General features: G+C 33.9%; 2 protein-coding genes across 17 annotated transcripts in view; one reads left to right on the top strand and one right to left on the bottom strand.

Annotated features, from left to right (window-relative positions):
- Window positions 1-22,891, top strand: part of ABI3BP (ABI family member 3 binding protein) — a 267,293-nt gene extending 244,402 nt beyond the window's left edge. For 10 of the 11 annotated variants that reach the window (XM_074301043.1, XM_074301042.1, XM_074301040.1 and 7 more), the window contains 5 exons: window positions 17,884-17,963; window positions 18,798-18,827; window positions 19,499-19,660; window positions 21,118-21,240; window positions 22,561-22,891. In XM_074301043.1, coding sequence (XP_074157144.1) covers window positions 17,884-17,963; window positions 18,798-18,827; window positions 19,499-19,660; window positions 21,118-21,240; window positions 22,561-22,676 — 511 coding nt within the window. In that variant the 3' untranslated portion in view covers window positions 22,677-22,891. Of the gene's footprint in view, window positions 1-17,883; window positions 17,999-18,797; window positions 18,828-19,498; window positions 19,661-21,117; window positions 21,241-22,560 lie in introns of all 11 variants that reach the window. The other variant, XR_012488058.1, reaches the window with a different exon arrangement.
- A 1,516-nt stretch (window positions 22,892-24,407) lies between these two features.
- Window positions 24,408-25,312, bottom strand: part of TFG (trafficking from ER to golgi regulator) — a 35,749-nt gene continuing 34,844 nt past the window's right edge. For all 6 annotated transcript variants that reach the window (XM_074301047.1, XM_074301048.1, XM_074301045.1 and 3 more), the window contains exon 8: window positions 24,408-25,273. In XM_074301047.1, coding sequence (XP_074157148.1) covers window positions 24,900-25,273 — 374 coding nt within the window. In that variant the 3' untranslated portion in view covers window positions 24,408-24,899. The remainder of the gene's footprint in view (window positions 25,274-25,312) is intronic.

Raw genomic sequence — 25,312 nt, 5'->3', positions numbered from 1 at the left:
GATGTTATGTTTTTTATCATGTATCATTAGAATATAGGTCATTTTAATGATAGGTGACAATGTGTGCTGCAACAGATGAACTCCTGGAGAAAGCTTGGGGATATTGGAAAAAGTGTTGGGCTTAGAAGTAGAAGTAGCCTATGTTTAAATTGTGCCTCCATCATTTACTAACTATAGCTCTCTGGCTAGTCATTTAAGCTTTCTGAATCTTTTTACTCATTGATAAAATAGAAATATAACAACCATAGTACCAAACTAAAAGAATTGTTGTGAGGATTAAATGAACATTACATGTTTCATTATTAAAGGGAGGGAAAAGTTCATTATATCCAGTGAAAAACAAGATTATTCCTTTCTTAATGAAAATCATTTTTCCATGTATATTATTAAAACATTTTTAGAGTTGTGATATATGTAAGTATCACAAACTAGGTTGTGTACAATTTTTTAAAAAATTCAAACAAGAAAAGGACCCTAAACATCAAAAAATCAATCTGTCTAATCCCACTAGTATTTGGAATCCTGTTTCCTAAACTTTTGATCTCTTCTCTGATCTCTCCTGTTTCTTCAAGTCATTTATCTTGTTTCATTGATATTTTTTGATTTTCTGTCACATTTGTTTCCCAACAAGAGCCTTTCATTTTGACCCCCCCCCTTGCAACAATGAAAAAATGAAGCAGAAAAGATACAAGAACTTTGTCTGACATCACATGCGTGTTCATCACATATAGTTTCTCTGCCCCCCTAAAAAGGGAAAGGTCATGCATTTCATCATCTGTTCTCTAGGTTCTATATTAGTCATCACAACTAAAAGTTCAAAGGCCTCTTATTACTTAGGTTTATCAATAATAAGCTTTTAAAAACTGTTTTTCAAAGAAAAAAAATCTATGTTGGGTACAAGGTGTTTCCATGGTCTTTTGTGCTAAAAATCCTTAGTTCTAGATTATAAAAGAGATACATTGGTTTCCTAGAGGTACCTTTTCTTGAAAAGAAATCTTACTGACATTTTTAAACTATAAATTTTAAATTACAAATATTAATTTTTCCTAATGACCATGAGTAAAACTAAAATAAACAAATCATTCAGTAAAAACCTACTGGTGAACTTCATCCTGTTTCCTTGGCAAGAATGACAGCAATTGAGAACAGGAGAGAGCCTGCTCTATACTATAATGTATTTTTAGATAGGTGTAAAAAGGAAAATGTTATTTTATTTTAACTTTTTAGAAGGCAGATTTGGGCTTAGAGAGGTTGGATGAGTTTTCCCTCCATTTCCTGCTTTTTATTAAGTAAAAAAAAAAAAATCAATACAGTCCAGTATAGTCATTGACTGGCATCCAACTCAGAAAATGTTCATTGTGTTTCTTTTCTGAATAAGGAAAATGAAATCTCAGACCCAAATAGACATTATTTAACTCTATTTTGATTCAATTAATGTTATTAGATCCCTGCTGATAAGAAGTATTCATTCATATATGCAAATAGCCATAACAAACAAGAACGTAACATTTGCTATAGCAAATATATTACTTGGACATTATAAGAAACTGGTAAAAATGTAGGTACAAGTAGACCTGAGCCACCTTTCTCTCTGAAACCAAAGATTAATCAAGACCAGAAAAGTCTCTCCAAGATGCCTGATAGAAAAACTTTGTGTGCTATATTGATTTTAACTTCTAAATTCTCATGATTTAGAGGATATGGCTCTTCCCTCCTTCCCTTTTCCCACAAGTAATGTTTTTATCTCATTCACACAATCCCATCCATTCCCCAATCTGATTCCAATTTCCCATCTGCCTCTAGTCTAATTGGCAATCCAAGGAATGACTCCAGACCAGGATTAAGGATAACACTACCTGGATCCTTCTTTGGGGAAAATTATATTTAGTGAAGACAAGGAATGCTAAGGTTTAAGAATACCTCTGCCAGATGATACTATATTTAGGCAAAACATTGCTTCCCTTTGCTTCATAAAAATATCTTTTTATGCCTGTTATTTCTTAAATTTTATATTTGAAGTTTAGAGTTGTGAAATTTTATGTATAATGCTATCCAACTAATGTTCAGAGAGATCTAGAATTATATTGGTAGTTCTTAATTTAGAAACAGAGTGTGGTTTCTTATTCTTTTGAATTAGGTGTTTGAAACCTGAAATGCATTTTCCACATAGAAAAACAATGTTATAAATGGTGTTTAGGTGGCTAGGTCCCCAGAACTTTCTACAAAACTTTATTGACCTGTCATCTAAACTATAATTTATAACTACATTTCAATGAGAAAATTTAGCTTTAATTCTAATCCAGAAAATTGGAAAAACATTTTTCTTGGCCAGTGAAATAATTCAGTCAGTCAAACAACAAGCATTTATTAATTACCTGCTTGTGTGTCAAGCTCTAGAGATTCAAATACAAAGAATATAACAATCCCTACTGCTTTCAAGAGACTATCTCATTCTAATGATGGAGATAAGAACTAGATAGTTGGTAAGTAGGTATGTAAGTAGGTAAGTAGGTAGTAGGTAGGTAGATAGATAAATAGATAGAAAGAAAGATAGATCGATAAATAGATAGATAGATAGATAGATAGATAGATAGATAGATAGATAGATAGATAGATAGATGGATGGATGTTAGAAGCTACAGACTGGTCACAAAATTGTTATGCAACTTAAAACTAATAATTTTAGATGAATATGTGATAAAACTGTAAATAGCATATAAAAGCTTTTATTCTACTTACATAGAGAACCCATAGTTACCATGTTCTACTTTATGAGTGGGAACTGGATCTGTGACATCATTGGCCTAGTATAATATTTATAAAGTTTGGGAGCCAGTTCCTGGGTAATTATTTTATTAACAATACTAATAAATCACTAATAAAAAGAATCAGTAACATTCTCAAATGCCAAAGACCCCTCATGGAACTCATTCAGTGCTTTTATGCCTTTGGAAGGGAAAATGTTCCTGAGGGTGGCAATCAAATCTGAGTGGTTAAAAAAAAAAGTAATGAGATAGGATGAATACTATAATAAGAAATGGACCTATTCCAATGTGGGTCTTGGAGTATGTGATGCTGAGAACCCAAATCTTGGTCAAATAGATTTTTATTAATTTCCATATCACCATCTGGCAAAAGGGAGAATCCATATTTGTCCATTTATGTCTGAATAAACACAATGAGCAGGAATCCACCCATTGGCCTAAACTTAGAGTTTCTTTATTGTCTTTGATTAGATCTTAATCTGGGTAAGTCTTTGTCCAAGATATCCTACACTGTTTGATTTCTGAATGAGGAAATAGAAAAGGGGAAACCTTAGTCTTAATTCAATAACTAATATTAGTAATAAAAAATACAATAGAGAAATAATTGTTTCTTTCAATGATGAGAAACCTATGAAAAATCAGAGCATGAGAGGGTCCAAATCTTTCCCCAAGTTGCTAACTGCATGAAACTTTCTGAGACTGTTTCCTTACCTGTAAAACAGCAGTAATAACATTCCTATTATTGATTTCACAAATTTGTTGTAAAGATCAAGTAAGATAATATACATGAATCCGTTTTTGCAAACCTTCAAGGGTACTATAAATGCCTTTACATTATTATCTCCCAAGTCTATCCATGTCCGTTATTAGAAAGTTTTTTCTTACATTGAACTGAAATCTACTATCATGTATTTTCCATCTCTGATACTAATTTGAACTTCTAGGAATAACTATTTGTGATGAAACATTTTTAAATGACCAAATGTATGTTTGTTTAAAGGGGCAGCTAGATGGTATAGTAGATAGAATGCTTGACCTCAAGTCAGGAAGGCTCTTTTCCTGTGGTCAAATTAGGCCTTATTCACCTAGTAACTGATCCTGAGCAAGTCACTCAACTCTGCCTCAGTTTCCTAATCTGTAAAATGAGCTAGAAAAGGAAATGACAAACTGTATTTTTGCCAAGAAAACTCCATGGTTTCCTAAGGTCATGAGAGTTGAACACAAATGAACAACATCAAAATATTTGCTTAATTATTTCATTGAGAATATAGGTTAAAATTAATACACCAAAAAAATTAATATGCCAGCCACGATTCATTCATTTTTCCACTTTAACCCAAACATGACTTATTTCTATCATGCCCCAACTATAAATCAAGAGTGAATATAATCATCATAATAAAAAGTACCCTGTAAAATAAAGGTGAGGTATGTACAGTATGCAGCTACCAGATGGTTTTTATTAGCTTAAAAGAATGGCTTCAGTCAAATTTCAACACGTTGAAAAAATTTGGAATATAACATTTATTTTTAAAGCAGAAAAATTTTTAATTATTTCAAGGAGAATTCCCCTTCAGGGTTCTGGAAATCCACACAACAAAACCTCTTTAAAACAGCTGCTAAAAGATTGGTTCTATGTTCCCTGGGCCCAGAACACGTTACACATAATAAGGACACTTTAGGTTCCTAGGTTTTTGCTAATTTTATTAAGATCTGAAAAGTGACATCAGTTATTGACTAAATCTATTAATATCAGGTAGCAGAAACTATAAGAACTCTTTAGAACAGACTTTAGAGATTAGGCAGACTCCCTGGAGTTAGCATCTCCTGTTGGCCAGAAATGATGGCTACTTCACCTGGCCAATTCCTGAAACAAAATGGAAAGGCGAAAAGACCCTCCCTCTACATTCTCTTCTCACTCTCCCTTTGCTTTCTTATCCTCTGATTTCCCTTTTATTTAACTTATCAATCACTTATTTTATTGTATACATAGACTTTTTTTCATCCTTGAAGGTTTTAAACAAAAAACATGTTTCTTGGCTCTGTGATTTCATGTGTGCTGGTTTTCCTTCTAATAGAGATCAGATGCACTACCCATCTTGTGCCATTCTTATTGATATCTTTCCAAAAGTCCCCCAAAGAGAATCATCCCAATATCCTGGAGGTCTTATTCTGCCTTTTCTGACTTCCTCTCTAGCTCAATGGGTCTTTCAGGCTTCCAATCTACTCTAGCAAATTCTTTCTTCATGACTGACCCATCTCCTTTACCAGTTGTGAAGATTCTTAATAAGGTCTTTTATGTAACTTCCTGGACAAAAGTCATCAGAAACATGTTATAATATCTTAGCACTCTCTTTATATCTTTTAATTTATTAGATTATCTATTTTAATTTTCTGAGATAATAGCTCTTAGAGATGACATTTATATAGTGCTTTAAAGTTTACAAAATTATATATATGTAATGTATGTATATATATATAATCTTTACAATAATAATAATAAGTATTAGAGGTGTTAATTATCCTTATTTTAGAGATTGAACTAATTGACAATGCAGGTCCACACATTTTTTGTAGCATTAGTAATAGCAGAAATAATAATAATAGTAATAGCAGCAATATAGCAGCAGCAGCAATAGTAATTGAAGAAGAAGAAGAGGAAGAAGAAGAGGTGAAGAAAAAGATGAAGAGAATGTGAAGAAGAAGAAGAAGAAGAGAAGGTGAAGAAAAAGATGAAGAGGAGGTAAAGAAAATGATGAACGTAGAGAAAAAGACAAATTTGAAGAAGAAAATGATGAAAGGAGAAAAAGAAAAAGATGAAAAATGAGAAGACAAAGATGAAGACAACAAAGATGAAAAAGACAAAAATGATGAAGAAGGTGAAAATGAATTCTCAGAAGAAAAAGATGAAGGAGATGATGATGATGACGATGACAATGATTATAATGACGATGACAACAATGATGACTACAAAGACAAAGACAATGACAATGAAGAAGATAGAAAAGACAAAAGATGAAGAAGGTAAAAATGGAGAAGCAGAAGAAGAAAAAAATGAAGAACAACAGAAGAAGAACAAGAACATGAACAAGAACAAAAATAAGAACAAGAGGAAAAGAAGGAGAAGGAGAAAAGGAAAAATTTACAGATGAGAAAACTGAATCTCAGGGAGATGATCTCGCTAACTCCAAGTCCAGGACCCCACTGCCTCCAATGAAGAGAATGATGTTCCAAGATTTGGAACCACATAGCATTCCTAAGAAAATACTGGTGGTGATGAAATGGCCCTTTGTAGTAATAGACACCATACAATCACTTTAAGCAATAGGTAATTTCCCAACTCAAATATAGTCCAATTTCCTCCTACCACTCAATTTTTTTTCCCAACTAATCATCCATATGCAGCCCTTGACCAAGTGTAATCTTCTTTGACGAAGATAAAAAATATAGATATGTTAATAGCTATTTATGTTTTATGATTATAAAACACCTTATACATTTTCTTTCAGTTTGATCCCTGATGAACAATGTACACTTTAGTATATGCACTTTAGAGATGAGCAAATTGAGGCTCGAGAATATAACTTGCCTAAGGTAAATTAGCAAGTAATTAACAAAGCTAGGATTCAAACATGATTTTTTATTTTAGTTCTCTTTTCACTATATTACAAAAATACAAATTTATGATTCTCCAAGTACTCTCTCCCTCTGAAACACTTCATTTTAGTTCTTTACTGGCTCCAAGGTCTTGTCCGTTAAATATTTAGAGGTTATGTGACTAAGCAAGTAAAAAGCTGCTGACTCTGGCAAAGAATTCTATTTCCTTATTTCCCTGGCCTCTGTTTTCAACATTCTGCAGAACCAAGTCCATGTGATTGTCACTTGATATATGTGCAGCTAAAGAAATAAACAAATGAGCAGATGAGGGTCTAAAATAAAATTGTGAAATTCCTACATCTGGAAGGGTGGGAGGTCCATCCCTCCCTTCTCCTCCTCTCTCCTTCAGGTGTCCAGAATTCTCTGATTTCTTCCTAGCAAGCCTAACAGTTGACTAATGAAAACTCAAAGATGATTTCTCCCAGAGCAAGGGGGAATGAAAGCACAATAACCAGGCTTCTGAAATCAAATGGAATTTGATCATAAAATACATAATTAGAGAATCACATCATAGAGTTATAAACTTTTGGAGCTAGAAGGGGGCTTTCAGTGTTATCTAGTGCTAGTCCAAGACTTGCTTTACACATGAGAAAACTGGCAGACCAGTGTCAAGAATATTAACTCCTCAATCAAAAAACTGTTTTGATGGAAAAAAGAGACCCAATAAAATGGGTCTATTGCTTACTAACTTTTTTGTTTAATCAAGATGCATGGTTAGATCAGACTGTCTTCCAGGTGTCTTCTAATTCTATCCTTCTTTGATGTTCAGTATTGCCCTGCATTTAGGAAGACTTGAGTTGAAATCCAGACTCAGACACTAACAGTGTGACCCTGGACAAGTCATTTAACCCTGTTTGCCTTAATTTTCTTCTCTGTAAAATGAGCTAGAGAAGAAAATGGCAAATCACTCCAGTAGCTTTGCCACAAAATCCCAAATGGGGTCATGAAGAATAGTACACTACTTGAAAAATGACTGAACAATAAGGAGCGTGAGTGATTTGTCTTAGATCATTAGATTCAGAAATGGGCCAGAATTTGAACCCAAGTTTTCTGATTTTCTGAATGATTCTTCAAGATAATAAATTGCAGAAAGTGAAGACTTCCATTAGTAGAAGGTGTTCCATATACCAAAGTGTAGGTCCAGATTATGCTCAGATTCTATTCTTTAGTTAAATGCTACTACAAATGTTCCAGAGTCCTATTCATTATGTCTACTTTCTTCTCTACACACACACACACACACACACACACACACACACACACGCAATTATTAGCTGTCACAATCATTTATCACCATCACCACTTTGAAAATTATTACTCCAGGGAGAAAATTTCAGTGTCTCATTCTATATAAAGCATACATTCATCTTAGAAGTTAGAAAAGTTCTCTGCACGAACTTGCCCATCCTAAAACAATTGTCCCTCTATCCTGTTACTCTCTTCCATTCCTTGCAAAAGCTGTAGAAAAAAATCAACTATATGCACTGTCTCAACTTTCCAACACCCATTCACTTGTTTACTCCTTAGTTCTGTACTTTTCCTAGAGTCACCAACGACTTCTTCATTGGCAAACTAATTAACCAATCAGTCAATCTTAATGCTCATTCTCCTTGATCTTTCTGCTAACTACTGACCACTCTCTCCCTCTTTCTAAATGAACTTCCATCCGTTTACTTCAGTGATAGTGTTTTCTCCTGATTCTTCTTCTACCTGTCTTTTGTCTCCCTTGGTCCCTGGCCCGGATTCAGCTTTCTCTTTCTACTTCTGAGTTTGAATATGTCCCAGAGCTCTATCCATGGTCCTTTGTTATTTCTTCTCTCCAAACTCTTTCCATGCTCTCATATTTTCATTTATCACATCTGTGCAGATGACTTCCAAATCCATATCTAGTCCCAATTTCTTTTTTGGAGTTCCAGTCCAACATTTCTAGCCACCCTGAATGACATCTTTACCAGCAATATTCCCCAACTCCTTAAATTTAGTATGTTCCAATCTGAACTTTCCTTTGCCCCTGCACCAGCTCTTCCTCAGTTCTTTATTGTTATTCTTCAGTCATTTTCAGTCATGTCCTACTCTCCATGATCCTATTTGGGGTTTTCTTGGCAAAGATATTAGAGTGATTTGCCATTTACTCTTCCAGCTCATTTTACAGATAAAGAACTGAAGTTAACAGGGTTAAGTGACTTGCCCAGGGTTTGTTTAAAGCCAGATTTGAACTCACAAAGATGAATCTTCTGGATTCCAGGCTTGGAAGTCTATCCACTGTGTCATCTAGCCTCCTCTCACCTCTGGAACCATGCATTTAGGAGGACAAGATTCAGTCCTAAGAAAATATGACCTGTTTAAAATGGTCTTTTTCTTTCTTTCCTTTTTCCTTGCTTTTTTTTTCTTTCTTCCTTCCTTGCTTTTTTTTCTTTCTTTTTTTACACTCTAGTTCTTTATCTTTTGTACATGTTTTACCTTTCTGGCCAATAAACTCTTTGAAGATAAAGGCTGGATATTTTTTTTCATCTTTATATCCCCAGTAGTTAATATAGCTCCTTTGCACATTAATGGCACTTCATAAATATTTGATGATTTTAATTGAATGGGACATAGTGCTTTAAAATGGGAATCCAGATATATGGGCAAAATGACTTTAGACAAATTACATAACTCACAGCCTCAATTTCTTTATCTGTAAAAATTGAAGGCTTTATTCTAAATAGATGATGTCTAAGATCCCTTGCAGCTCTGACATTCTATAAGTCTAAGAATATGGTAAGAGTTGTGAAAATTGACATATAGGGAAAAAAAAGAAACTATTAGAACCAGGGCAAAACCCAGGTCTTTTGAATCACACTCCAGTCCTGCTTCTTTCTCATAGTACCATTTCTATGATTTTCCAGTGTTCTTGAGTCATACCAGTTCATACCAAATAAATCTTATCCAAAGCACAAAAGTGCCAATAAGCACAAATCTTAGCAACAGCATTTGATTAACCTGAATTTCCTTGATGAACTGGCTTGCCAGGATGTCTGGACATACAAAATTTCTGTGTACTGGAAAGCCATTTAAGTCCACCATTCTTTCTTTGTAATCCCATATTTCTCTTCTGTGCATGGCTGGACAAAGGAGGAATTCACTGTATGTGCCAGAATTCCATGTGGTATAGCAATTTCCTTTGGAAAAAGTACCTACTACAGTAATTAAGATAAATCAAATTCTCTTAATCTGCACAAGTACTTTTATTGTCCTCTATGGGTTTGGTGGATTTGGATGGACTTTTTTTTTCCTAAAACATATAGAGTCTCCTTTAGAGGTCAAAGACAAAGGTAGCTTGAAACTGTTGTTTACACTGGTACATCAAATATCTTTTGGCACCAAGTACAAGGTGAAAAAGAGACTTCTTGTGAATTGTGAATATGACTAAAAAAGACAAGCATGTGGAATAACCATTATGGGCTTTTCATCATTTCTTTGTGAAGTTCTGGCCTAAAAAGATTCTTCATTAGCTTTTTCAATATTCCTTTTATTGTGCTGTACATAGACCTTAAGGGGACGGAAAAGATGCCAAAGGATCTTAGGTTTTCCTTTATTTTAGGTATTAACAATCAAAAGACTAATTTTTGCTTGGTTTGAAAAGGAGAAGAAAAATTAAGTTCATTATTCACTCTTAGTAACATATCAGCAGTATGAAATTTCATTAGACCATAAAAAAAAAAAACTTCTGCTTTCACACCATTGTACAGTTGAAATTCATGAGTACTTAATGGAAAGAGGAAGACACACAGCCTTCTAGGTTAGCTATGCTGCGCAACAGCATTCTGTTTCCAAGGACCTACCTGGGATCTAACTAACAACTGATTAAAGTTCATGGGTTTTCATAGTTGTTAAACCCCTTCTCTTCCTTTCTTATTCTTCCTTTGGTAGAACTTATTCTGCTCTGGAATGATGATAGTCCAGTGATTGAACCCTCAGCAGAGCCATCGATAGGAATTCTCTCACATGTATCTCTGACACGTATTTGCTATGTGATTCTAAGCAAGCTATTTATCTCTGAGTCTTTAAAACTCTTTCTAAAATGTAGAGATGGTGCCATCCTGTATTTACAAGGAGTTTATTCTTTGGGAAGTTTCCGAAATCATATATCCAATCTTTTTCCCTATAACTGGCACCATATATTGATATCTTAGTCCATATTAATTGGCTGATTTTCTATCAATGTCATGGATGACTCTTTCCATTACAAGTTATTATTAGGGCAACTGGTAGCACAGAAGATTAGAGCTTTGGGCCCCAAATCAGCAAGGCCTTATCTCATACACTTACCAACAATAAGACACTAGGCAAGTCACTTAACATCAGTTTGCCTCACTTTCCACAACTGCAAAATGGGGATAATAATAATATCTACCTCACAAGGTTGTCATTAGGATCAAATGAGATAATATTTGTAAAAAATGCTTAGCATGGTGTTTAACACATAGTAGACACTATATATGAAAACTCATTCTATCTTTTGGGATTTTCCATTGTTTGGGTCCTGATTGACTCAGATTGAATGTAAATAGCAGCCATTTCTGTTGAAGCCCTGAGGGGCTTTCCCTCCCAGATTCATTCATTCATTCATTAAGATTTTTTTTGGACCAGGTGAAAGAGATTTTTTTGACTCAATTGTTACCTATTCACCAAATGGGGGCAGCCTCAGTCAAACTGAGACTTATTGAAGACCTTAGCTTAAAAAGGCAGAGTTCTACTGTTGCATCCAGAACCATCTCCACTCATCCTGATCTATATCTAGCCACTGGACCCAGATGGCTTTAGAGGTTTGAGGCAGGTGATCTTGCATAGATTCTCTCTCACTCAAATTTAAGTCACTTGTATGTCATGGCATTACTACCCTGATGTCATAATCCTCCTCAAGAATGAAGAACAAATAAGAACCTCTCACTGCTGGTGAATTTCTCTTATATATTCAAAAAGTCCTGTATGAAAGTTTTGAAAATCAATTTTTTTCTTTTGAGTGCAATTGGGAATGGAGATCCCCCTGGAGGGAAGTGAAATTTTTCAAATATCCCACACAAAAAATATATTTACTTAAGTTTAAGGGGATTAAATGTATATACATATTGAAAGAGAGTTTCTACTCATTTCAAAACTTAAAAAGAGGAAACCAAAAACTTTTTTCAAGAAGTGGAATATATATATATATATATATATATATATATATATATATATACATATATATATATATATATATATATATATATATATATATATTTGGTATCTGACATATGTATATACATATATAATATATATATGTATATATATATCAGTGTATAATTAGTTAACATATAGGAGGATGGCACCAAGGAACTTATTGAAAGAGAAAGAAAGAGGCAATCAGAATAAGAAAGAAGGTCATGAGAAAAAAGATAATAAAGAAAGAATTAATAGATTCTGACTTGAGGAACCCAAACATCAAGTATCTTATCATAGATTATCACTGACCTCTAAAATTCTGGACCAACTCTGATTTCTGCTATAAGAAGAAACACTTCTGTTTCACCTCTTTCTATGGGACATTAGGTCCTCACAATTTCCAAATATAAAAAAAAAAATCTATTTTTCTATGGAGTTCTGATTGAGTAGTGGATAAGATAATGACAGATTCTGAAACTAACTTTGAAATTTTTCAGACATAGTTCTGTAGGGACAGCTAGGTGGTGCAGTAGACAGCCCTGAAGTCAGGAAGACCTGAGTTCAAATGTGGTCTCAGACACTTCCTAGCTGTGTGACCCTGGCAAGTCATTTAACCCCAATTGTCTCAAGGGAAAAAAAAAAAGATATGGTTCTGTTGAATAACTCTCAGGACAAGATGACAAGGTCACTTTAACCTGATAAAACATGTCAGTTTCCCTTACCTTGTTTTCTTTTGAGAAACTATGGCTGTCCCTTTCTATGGTATCTTGCTCATCACCATATAACTTCTACTTGTGATTCCTCTTCTCTAGGAAACTTAATCTATAAGTTGAAAAGAAAGTGTGAACTTGCTTTAATAGAAATTAATTTCCTCATTTGAGAATTCCCTCTGCCTATAAAATCACAGATCCATTAACTATCACTACTATCACCATTACTAGACCCCCACACAAAATTAATCTTGCCTCCTCTTCCTGAGATTTGACCAAACTGAGCATTTCCATTATATGATTTTCTAGGACCTTGAACATGGAACCTTTTGACTTTTTGCTGTGTTTAATTACTTCTTTGTTTAATATACCTAAATTCCCCATTCCATAAATCAGCCTGAATAGTCATCAATACAATCATCACATTTAGATATGGTCATATCTCCTTTGTGACAAGGAAATTAATCTCTTGTCAACAAGTACACCCTATTGAGCTGACACTGCTGCTTGTGGCTATTCACGTGACTTTTAGAGTCATTTCATCTCTCAAAGCCTATTTCTTCACTTGTGAAAAGGAGGCTGGATTAGTTGACTTTGATATGTGATTCTATAAGTGAAAAGGGAAGCAGGATGCATGTAAAGCTCCAGGGGCAAGTGAGAACCATTTCTAGTGGATTTGGCAGTAGCTGCTTTGATCCCATCCTATTGGTTGATTATTATCTATTTGATATTAATTAATTACTACTAATACTAATAAGCACTAATGCATGATCTTTAAGTTTTGCAAAATGATATATATGTACATACATATACACACACATATATTCTCATTCTTTATTACTTGAACAAGGATAACTAGAGAAAGCATCAGAATAAATAGCAGTGTCAGAATAGGAACCAAAGTAGGAAGAAGAAAGATACCATCTACCCCTTCCTTCTAGCCACCAACGATATACCTTCACTCCTTGCTCCTATTCTGTCTCCTTTATAATGAATCTTAACTCCTAACTTAACTCCTAACCCTACCATCCTGGCAGGACCACAGCCCAACTCCCCATCCACATTGTTCAAAACACAGAACTTTTTATTCAAAATTATCTGGATAGGCAAAATGCTAATCATTAATGTAAATACTTCATAAAGCACACAGAAAATAAATATATTTTGGAAGGTGACAATAAGGTGGGAGTACCTAAGTTTACATCCTGCCTCAAATATGAGTTGTATGACTTTAGGAAGGAGAAAATGAACAAGCATTTATATGGAGTCTACTATGTGGTAGGCATTTTGCTAAGTGCTTTATCTCATTTGACCCTCTAAATAATTCTCCAAAGTAGGCGCTGTCATTATCCCCATTTTACAGGTCAGGAAACTGAGACAGATAGAAGTCAAATAACTGATTCAGAATAGCATGATTAGTAAGTACATGAGGTCAGATTTGAACTCATCTTCCTCACTCCAATAGGCAAATTACTTGGCTTTCTGCTTCAGTTTACTCATCTCAAAAATGGGGCTAATAATAACAACCTACTACATATAAAGCACTTTTTAAACATTTATGTATTCCATAAATGCTAGCTATTATCAATATTTAATCAATCAGTAAACCAGTTCTAGGATAGGAAAGGAGAGTACAAAGAGAAATTAAACATTTTCTGCCCTTTACATTCTATCAGGAGAAAAGGACATGTAAGTCCTTACACATGTAAGTCAAAACATTTACAAAGTACAAAAGATACTGAGGAAATAAGAAAGGGACTCCTATAGGAAGAAGGGGAGAAATTGAGCTTTTTTATGAACCAGAGATAAGGGAGGAATGTATTCCAAGCATGGAACCAGGGGGAAACCTAGAGAGGAGATCGTGGCATCATAGATTGAGAGCTGTAAGAGTCCTTGGAGGTCAAAGTTAGCTCTTTCATTCATTTTACACTGAGTCTCAGAAAGCCTGGGATCTTCCCAGGGTCACACAACTAGCAAATATAAGTGAGGATTCAAACCCAACACAGGTCTTTACGGTATAAGCAAAAGAGTAGGACTGCCCTATTGTTCACCATTACCTAGTTCTCAGAACTGACTAGGGACACATCCAGGTCTAAATGCAGCAAATTCAAATGTGTTTCAGTTTGTAACTGCCACCTGTGTGTGTATATATAACTATATTAGTTCTAGTAAGTATGTATATATATGTATATATACATATATATGTATGTATATATACATATATATGTACATATAATATTTGTATATATCTACACCTGAAACATCTCATGAATAGAAATGTCATTAAAGGAAAGACGTTTTCATGTGTTTTGCTGCTGCACCCTTAGGACCATTAGCCTCCTCCTTGCTAAAATCTAACTTGCTGCTAAAATCTTTTGTGTGTGTCCTTAACCCAATTAGAATGGGAGCTCCTCGAGAGCCACAAACTGGCTTCCTTTCCTATTTTCATCCTGTGGTGCTTTTCACATGAGGGCAGCTAGGTGGTGCCAGAGTGCACAGAGTGCTATGTCTGAAATCAGGGAGATGAGCCTTTCGAGTTCAAATGTGACTTTGGATACCTAAGTTGTGTTACCCTGAGCCAAACATTTAATGTTTGTCTCAGTTTCCTCATCTGGAAAATGCACTGTACAAAGAAATGGCAAAGCATTCCAGTTATCTGTACCAAGAAAACCCCAAATGGGGTCAAGAAGAATTTGGAAATGGCAAACCATCCCAGTATACTTGCCACAAAATATATATATATATATAGATATATAGATATATAGATATATAGATATAGATATATAGATATAGATATATAGATATATATTTATATATATATACTATATAGATATATATATATAGATATATATATCTATATATACTATATAGATATATATATACACACATACCTATGTACTTGCATATACAAATTACTCCATCCAGTGGACCACCAAAAAGCATCATGGAACAAGGTTCTTATGCTCTAACTGAATTTAGATTCAATTAATAATTAAATGCATATGCTTAAATATATATATTTACATAAATATATTTATGTTTATGTAAATATATACTTAAATATATGTATGTAAATATGTATACTTAAATGCATATATTTTTGTAAATATATAATGAAATGTATGTATGTGTGTAAATATACTTAAATGAATATATGTGTGTAAATATATATACTTAACTGAATATATTGTAGGTAAATATATATGCTTAAGTATATATACATACATACACTTAAAATCAGTTGGGAAGAAAGCTTGCTTCCTCCTCTGGCTGCCTGCACCATTGGTCTGAGAGAATAAGGCCCTTCAGTATGAATCATGCAATAAATGAGCAAAGGCAAGGAGAAAGTACAGCTGTAAAATAGATAGCATGGGAAGGTCAGAATAGTGAATTGCTATTTACTAGTTATAAGAACTTAATCAAATCTCAATCTCTCTAAGCCTTAGTCTTTTTATATGTACAATGACAGGGTTGGATTTTGATCTCTAAAGCTCTCTAAATCTATGATCCTATGATTTGCTACTACAAGTACTTTCTGCCTGTCTAGATTTATAATCTAATCAGGAAGAAACACATGGTGCGCTGCCAAATAGATATAGAATTCAAACCAATTTCTTTAATCAACTTGCCAAGTATTCTGCAAAAAGTTAATGAGAGACATCTAATCAGTTCGTGAACATTTAAAAGTGCATCAGCAAAACTGCAAACGGGCCAAGTATAATAGTGAAATGGAGGGAACACAGAGATGATTCCAGCAGTAAGAGCTGGCTGGCCCAAGCTCTCAACCACAGCTCAGAATAAACCAACTGAAACTGTTACCACTTAAACCAAAGTTCATATAATTTTGATTATTTTTTTCCCATGTTCAGTTCACTATAGCAATAATGGATCAGTGGCTATGTTTGGGGCTCAGCAAATCTTTAATCCTTAGAAAATTCCTGTGTGCCAATTATTGCTTAAATAGGTTCTAAGGGGAATATTATGTTTCTTTGTGTTCTTAATTCAATGATGGAGGTAAGGAATATCTTTATGTACAAAAATTTATATAATAATTCATTGTTATAAAGAAATACATATACAATCCATTTTTCTTTTTCCTCATGTACTGAAATGCTTGTGTTGTTGATGGTTAAATTTAAATTGTAAAAATAATAATTGTTTTAAAAGCCAAGCAATGGACAGGAGGAAATCTCATCATCAATGTTACATTCGATCAGAGGTTTAACTAATATTTTTGGTTCTTGAAACAAATGGCACATAAGGTCCCATCAAATCAACTTGGAAAAAAAATTTAGTTGAAAGAGTAATTATGAGAAATCAAGGAAAAACCATGGATCTCTTACTCTGGGACACAGCCTACGAGCTGATGTTGGAGGCAGGATTGGAAAAAGAAAGCAGGAGAGGGATGCACCAGGAAGGACTTCAACTGGGATTCAGTTTAGGTGAAGATAGAAAGGAACTCTACCATTTGATCCCTTACAATTTCATTATTCTACTTAAATCTACACTAAACACAGTTGTTTCAGTTGGTTGTGGGAGAGTAATACCCTAACATGTGTATGGTATGTTAAAACTTTCAAGTGTTGGAACAGCTAGGTGGTGCAGTGGATAGAGCAACATCCTTGAATTCAGAAGGACCTGAGTTCAAATCTAGTCTCAGACACTTAACGTATCCTAGCTATGTGACCTTAGGCAAGTCATTTAACCCAATTACCTCAGCAAAAAAAAAAAAAACAAAAAACCCACAACTTCCCAGTGTGCTGTTTGTTGTTTCATTTTAGTTTTGCTCAAGCTTCCAGTGATTCCCTATTTATTGCCTCTTGTTTAAAATGAAAATTCCTCGGTTGATATTAAAAGCCCTCCAAAATCTGACAACAGCATACTTCATCTCAGTTTCTTTCCTGTACCCTGTATTCTAGCTAAATTGGACTACAAGATATTCCCCATATTTGACACTCCATCACTTGCATTTACACAAACCACTGTACCCAAACTACCAATAGATACCAATAAATAGATATATTCAGAAGTGCTCATCTCCATTGGTGACAAGAGTTTTCATATTGAGAGTTTTCTTCACAAATGAAATAGATTAAAATGAAAAACAAAAACAAAACCCACAGGCCTTATTTTTTGTCCACAGTTGGTCAGTCAATACCATGTATTATCTACTATGTGTTAAGCAAAGAACTATGTTTTAGAGAGAAAAATGAATTAACAGATCATAGCATTGTTTCCAATATATAACAAGTTTCTTGTTTTCAAAGAACTTCTAGAAAACCAGCATAGTAATGAAAAAAAAGTACTGGACTTTAGTTTCAAGTCCTGTCTTCGTCAAATATTTTTGGCATACCCTTAGCAAGCCACTTCATTTTTCAGTGCCTCAGTTTCCTTATCAGTAAAATGAGCTTTCCAGAGTACATGATTTCTAAGATTCCTTCTTGTATTAAGATTCTGTGATTCTAGTTTCAACAATATTTAGCAAGTCGATAATTTTAAAATGACAACAGGGTGAACACTTGGCACTCTAGGAGGGAATATAAGTTTTTTTTCTTCTCTTTACCTAGTTATGAATTCCAGGTGACACCCAGAAACCCTCTTGGTGAAGGCCCATCTAGCAAAACTGTGTCATTCAACACTGAATCAGGTAACCACATCAGTGACTCCTAGTAAATTAGTCCAGTGAAGTTCTCAGTACTTTGTCTAATGCAAAGATCATCAAGGGAATGCAGGGTAAGCTCCCTGGTAATGCTCAGGAATTAGGCTTTTTTTATATGCATAAAGGTAAACTCAGGTAAGCTTTTGCACATGTATTTCTCTCTCTTCCACTTAGAAAAATTATTTTATGTCAGACTAAGTAGCATTAAAGAAGAGGCTGTACTCAAATAGCCTGTCAATCCAGTGTATACTACCAAACCCAGAATAAAATCTATATGCACTATAAAAAAGGCTCCTTGGATCTGACCAATATTGACATCCAAAAGATTTTATTAGTTGGTCAGTTTCCTGACAGCTAACCTGTTAACTTAAAAATGACTATTTTGCCTTGATTGTATAGATCTTGATACTATAGCTTGATGATACAGAATTATAAACGGAAGGCATTCAACTAATATTTGTAATTGTCCCACCAACAACCTTGTTAACATGCTGGTAACTGATAGTCTTTGAGATGAGCTAGAAACCAGACCTAGGGTATAATCTTAGAAATTTGACAGATATTAAGTGCCCATGACAGATAGTACTGAATGACTGAGCCACCTGCCACAAGGAAATAGCTATAAGATGGTAGAAATGAATTTCAATATTTAAGGAAAATTTCCAAAAACAAATCTAATTCAATGTTTAATTGGGGCATGACATTTCATAAATAATACTCTGTAGCAACTGGGAAATCCAATCTCTTTACTGTGATATTAGATTATAATGTTGGGCAATATTTATCTTATTGACTGACTCCTGGTTTACAATTTCTCCCCAGCGGATCCAAGAGTGAGTGAGCCAATTTCAGGTAAGGATGTTGCACTGAATAAGCAAATTGGATCTTTTATTTAAACTTCCTTTAAGACAATACATGGACCATAACTTTAATAATCACATGTCTTCACATCTCCCATTAAGAGCTCTTGAGAATTCCTGGCAGTCTAAATGTTTACTAAAAATGGATAATAAACCTCAATTCTCTGAAGCTCCAGGAACAACCTGGATACTTTGAAATGAGTCTACATCAGTATGCTTGAACCAGCTCATGTTTTCTCATCCTAATCTCTTAATCACCAAAATACAATTTCCTAAGATTTAGATGAAAGCCACATTTAAAATAATTGAAATATTACTATGTACTACATAAGACAATCCATATTAGTACCAAAATGTTATCTTCTATATCCAGCATTTCAGAAAACTTTGAATATTGAACACTATTTTATATGAACATTATTTTAATGCTGACCATTCTTTCTAAGATATCATTTTATTACTGAATATAACTCGGGCATTTTTTTTAATCTTTTCAATACTTTTGATTTACTGGGAAAAGTCAGGTAGGTGCCAGCAATCTGATACTAAAACTTGAAAATCATTTAGGTTTTAGCAATTCTTAAAATTATCTTGCATCTCACTCTTAGGATACAAAACCGTGGATAAGAAAATAAAGTTGGCTTTTGTATTTCTCTTATGCAGCAGGAAGAGATGCCATCTGGACTGAAATACCCTTTAATTCAGACTCTTATTCAGAATGCAAAGGCAAACAGTATGTCAAAAGAACTTGGTATAAGAAGTTTGTAGGTGTGCAGCTATGCAATTCTTTGAGATACAAGATTTATCTGAGTGATTCACTCACAGGTAAGGGTAATACAATATACCTCTTTTGAGTTTTGTTCTTTAGTTTTCAGACATTTCCCTCTTACTACAATGCTTGGGTATTAAATGACTTACTTTAGGCTTTTCTGCTATGGAATGCAGGTAACTGGGATTTGCAAATAAAAATGTAGTACTTTTACTTAAAATGTCACTGAAGCATTTTTTTGATAACTACAGATGAAGATCTTGATTCTAACTTTTGGAACTATACAAAAGAAAACAATTTGAAAGGCACAAACTTAGTCCCATGCCTAATAAATAGTTTAGATTATAATTTTTGCCATAGCCATCTGAAAAAAAATTCAGTAAGAAGAAAATTAAGCATTAATGTAATCAGTTAACATTTGAAATGACCACTAGCATAGAACATCCCTGTTCTGCCTATAACGTTACCTTGAAAAAATCTAATATATAAGCATATATGAAATAAAATACTATTGCCACTTAGTCTACTGCAAAGGGATAAGAACCTCTTAATACGAATTTTTAATTTAGAAAATGGAGGTTACTGAAATGGTTACCAAACATTTTGAAAGAGGCTGTTTATATTGTTTTAATATGACTGATAACATTAATATCACAGTATTAACTAGCTTAAAAAAATGTTTGAGTGGTATTAATATTCTATCCATTAGTAACTAAGGTAGTTCAAAGGAAATAAATGAATTAAAAGTCCAAGCTTGTAGCTAATTCTCACCTAATCCATTCTTCCCACTAGACCTTTCTTAGTCATTTAAGCTATTTTTCCTGTACTAGTTAAGTGTTCCTTATTTTTGTTGGGATTATTGGTGATTTCTATACTCTCTAAATTTAATTAGTAATCCACTACAAAATGGTTTCAAATTGCCTAAACTTTCTAACTAAATAACACCCTCTATTCCTTCAAATGGTCAGATAATAAAATTTTCATTGTAGTTGGATCTAAATTTCCAAAACAATATCAAAGGCACAAAAAAATAACAGCAACTCAGGAGGAAAATTGGGGGGGGGGGGGAGGGAAGGAACTGGAATAGGAAACAATGCTTGTCAGAGCACTGGTTTTGGATTCAGGATACCCAAGTTTGAATAATGACCCTGGATATCCTGTGACCCTGGACAAGTCAATTTCCTAAAAAGTTCATTTTATTTACTCCATCTTTTGTGCACAAAGTGTTATAAAAGCCCTATGTAACTATGAGTTATTTAAAAGCCCTATTCATCAAGCCTGTGTCATGAAAGATCTTTCCCCTCATCAAAATTATTGGCTTTTTTCAAGCTATGTGTACGAGTGTACGTGAGAGAGAGGCAGACAGGCAGAGGGAGGGAGGGAAGAAAGGAAGGAGAAGAGAAAGAGAAGAGAATTTTAAATAGTTCAGTAGATTCATACCCACATGTTATATCCAATAAACCATTATTGGCTTAAACATTTTTCAATGTCATTTCAATTTTTGTATATTCAGGAAAATTTTACAACATAGGAGATCAGAGAGGACATGGGGAAGATCACTGCCAGTTTGTGGATTCCTTTTTAGATGGCCGAACTGGACAACAACTCAACTCTGATCAGCTGCCCATCAAAGAAGGTATTTCATTGAAAATTCAATTCTCCTAAAATAGTCTAGTTGCCCTCAAGAAATTTTGTTATAGTAAATTTTAAAATTACAGAGAAATGCATAGCACATGCATAGCTTTAATATACAAGGTACATACAGAGGATGGAGATAAAATTGTTTGAAAGCACTCAACTAGGAAAACAGAAGTTCTATGTCTGGCTCCATCATTAACTTTCTGTTTAATCTTGGGACCAGTCACTTGAATCAATACGACACATTCCTTATCTGTAAAAGACATAGGCTACACTAACTACATTCCCCTAATATTCTTTCATTCAAACTGTCTACAAAATAGGATAAAGGTAGGTGGAGCTAATGAAATTATTTCGTATGCACATAGGGATAAATGAAGTTCCTTGGCAAAATTCATTTGAACAAAATATTTAAGTACAGAAAACTATAAAGAAAAAAAGGGAAAAAAATTCTTTTAAATGGGTGGTTCTACTTCCCTTCCATTTATTGAATCTTTCTGTCATACATCCTCACTACCCTTCCACAATTTAGCAACTGAAATCTTGGTTCAACCAGAGCCAAATGAAATTATCCACCAAAAAATTATCCCACTTTAAGAAAATCTGAATCAGAAACATTAGAGTATTTGTATTATTAGACGATTCTTCAGTGTTTCTTTAAAATAATACCTAGTATACTTTTAACTTCTTAAAACATACATGATCTTTCAGAAACAAAACCTGTGTGTGAATTGAAGTATGCTTGCCTGATTAACCATACTGAAGTGATTGATTCATTAACTTTTGTTAGGGCCTATATAATACACTACTTAGGTATCAATAGTAGAGTGTGAGTATGTGGGAGGGTTGGGGTGGGAATGGGATTGGGGGGAGATTCAGAGGGAGTAGAGAAAGAGAAACCAAAGGGAAGAGATTTAATGAAAAAGTATTTTTAATTCATTTTAAATGTCAAATGCTATGTAAACAATTTGGAGGAGCATGATTTTTTAGGAAAATACCTTGCATAAAGCAAATTAATTTTTGTAGAACATTTAACAATATGAAACTCCTTTGAAGTATTTACAAGAGGACCATGTTAACAAATACATTTCAAATGTGTGGGAACAGTAAATATCTTTACACGGGTTAACCAATCCTTCATACTACAAGGCTAAAATTTTAAAATTTAAAAACCACGAGGGCATATCCAAGTAAAATACTGCCAACTAATTTAAGTGTTATATTTGATTCAGTACTATGAAATACTCCATTATAGGAAAAGTAAGAAAGTGTATAGTGAAATTAAAGTGTGCTAAATTATATCTATTTGGTTTATTAGGCTACTTTAGAGCAGTTCGCCAAGAACCAGTTCAATTTGGAGAAATAGGAGGTCATACACAGATCAACTATGTCCAATGGTATGAATGTGGAACTACGATACCCGGAAAATGGTAAATGCGCTGCAGCTGTGATGAAAGATGCCTTCTTTTCCATCAAGGAAAAAGAGTTGGAAATTTTATAGTATTTGTCCCACTTAAACCTTTTGTTTACTATGTATAGAAATTTAAAATGGAATTAATGGCAATATTAACTGTTTATTAATAGGCTGCTTACTATATTTATCAGGTTCTACAAAGTCATTTAAATAAAGATACAGGCAGTAAAAGGAATTTGGGAAGCTGGCTCCCTGCTCATGTTATTTTAAGAGATGACAGTTTGTATGTTATTTATCACAATGTTGTAATAAATGTTTTGAGGCACTTTTATGGTAAACTTAAAAGTATAATGCATTAATTTTAAATATTCACTTTGATTACCTGTTTAGGTAACTCTACAAACCTCTATTCTTCCTCCCTTTATAATTAACCTTAACTTATTGGATCAAACTCTTCTTCAACAGAGCTGAAAATACAATTTTCCCAGTTATTTACATAAACCTCAGATTAGAAACAGTTGAATGAGCTTTTCTGGAAGAGCTCTGAAACCTAATCTAAATATACAATCAAATATTTAGTGGAGATACATTTGTTAAGACTTGAGTGGAATAGGCAAGTTTCATTTTAGCAGTTCTACATCACTTGTGCAAGTCCTGTTTACTTCAGAAATGTATTCTTCTCCCATCAGCCTATGCTCTAGTATCTGGATGTACTTTTTTTTTCAAACTTAGGATTTCCACTGTCCCTTGAAATAACTGTGTGTCTTCATTTAATCTATTAACACGGTCATGTCCCTAGCCAAGTTGTAAAGCACTGGTTCTGATGTTTGAGCACAAAAGAGTAAATGAACAAGGTCTATAATAATGTACAGGATATTTGCTATATATATTTTGTATAAAAGACATCTATGAATGAATGCAAAGGGGGATATTTGTTATAATTCTGTTGTTGTTTTTTTAAACTCAAAACTGTAAAGACAATCTGATTAAATAAAGACTGTTCCTGGGGGAAGGGGGGTAATTCACTGTGTTTAATGTCTTCTTTATTGTTACCTTTATTACAAAAATGCCTCAATTTTCCCCCTCCAATGCTACATACTTTTTTTTTCAAACATTAATGAACTCTGCAATAAAGAGATGTAGTTTTTTTAAGAAATGTGGGGTTTGTTTCTATTTACATCACTTAATTTTCTCCTATACATGTTCACGTCCCTTATATGGATGAAAGAGAATCCTTAATTAGAAATCCTTAATTAAAGTTTAAGTTAATATGGAATTACATGCCTCAAATCCCAAAGCACATTTTCATCACATTTTAAAATTGATTGATAGCTAGTTTTATCTCAGGTTAGTTTGTCTTTGAGGTCTATTTTAAATATGAGTTTTCAATGTACTGATTTTCTCCTGGCTCTGAATAATGAGATCCCTTCAATAGCTTAAGCAAGAATTCTCAATTTTTTTTTAATGATCATGGAATATTTAGGAATTGTTTTCTGATGAAACTTATGAGATCTCTTCTCAGAATGCTTTTAAATGAATAAAATAAAATGCATAGAATTTACACAGAAAAATACAGGTCTCAAGGTATTTTAAAAATAACTTAGAGTCCCTGTGCTAGAGAAAATTTCATGCCTTTTCAAAGGTAAATACATGTATTGAGACAAAATACATGTAAAAAAGAAAGCTAATACTTCTGACTTCTCCCTAAACAAGTACTATACCACTGTCTAGATTAAGAACAAGACAAGTAATGAATTCAATCATTTTATTAGCCACTCAATGTCAATGTTACCATTTTTACATAATACCTAGTTTTTATTTCAAAGGGATCTAATTTAGTACATCATGTTAATAGTAAAAACAAGCCAGAGAATATGGCTAAATCTTCACCAACCTAGCATTTTAATATCCTCTGGACAAGGCAAGCTAGAATTCAATCACTTTATACACATTTAGAGTAGTGTTTCAAAATTTAAAAAACAAAACAAAAAACTAGGAAGCTGATACAATTTAAAGCAGGGGGAAATGAAGATTTATTTTGGTCTTTTATTCCAGCAAATTATACTTTCAATTAACAGCAACAATGATACCATAAAGAATGCTCTGCCCTTTTTTTTTTTTTTTTTTTTTTTTGGAGTTTCTGAAATTTAATACAAATTAAAAGTAGATTGAGTCTTTTGGGATGGAAAGTAGCTAACAGCTGCATTTACCTGTAACATAATCAATAAGCAGCTGATGTTTCCCTATCGATAACCAGGTCCAGGTTGGGTATAACCCTGAGTAAAGGGAGGACGGTTACGTGCATAAGGGTTGGGCCCACTTGGAGGAGGGGTCATAGTACTTCCAGGAGGTGGAGTATAGCCCGGTCTTGGTTGATAGGCACCTGGCTGACTTTGAGCCATTCCAGGTTGAGAGGCAGGGGTATAACTAGTAGGTTGAGAAGCTTGAGTAGTGTAATTCTGTGCAGGATAATTGCTCGCCTGGTACTGCTGAGGAGGTTGAGCAGGCAGTTGTTGAGGCTGTCCAGAAAAACCAGGAGCTGGGGGCTGGGAAGTTGGTTGCTGAGCATATCCTTGGAACTGTTGAGGAGGTTGGGGTCCAGCCTGCTGACTGTAGCCTGGTAGAAAAGTAAAATAACAATATATTTATATATGCA

This window comes from Sminthopsis crassicaudata, chromosome 3 (genome assembly GCF_048593235.1).
Source record: "Sminthopsis crassicaudata isolate SCR6 chromosome 3, ASM4859323v1, whole genome shotgun sequence".
Classification (NCBI taxonomy): Eukaryota; Metazoa; Chordata; class Mammalia; order Dasyuromorphia; family Dasyuridae; genus Sminthopsis; species Sminthopsis crassicaudata.
The sequence above is the reverse complement of the archived record's forward strand: the minus strand, read 5'-3'. Positions and strand labels throughout refer to the sequence as shown.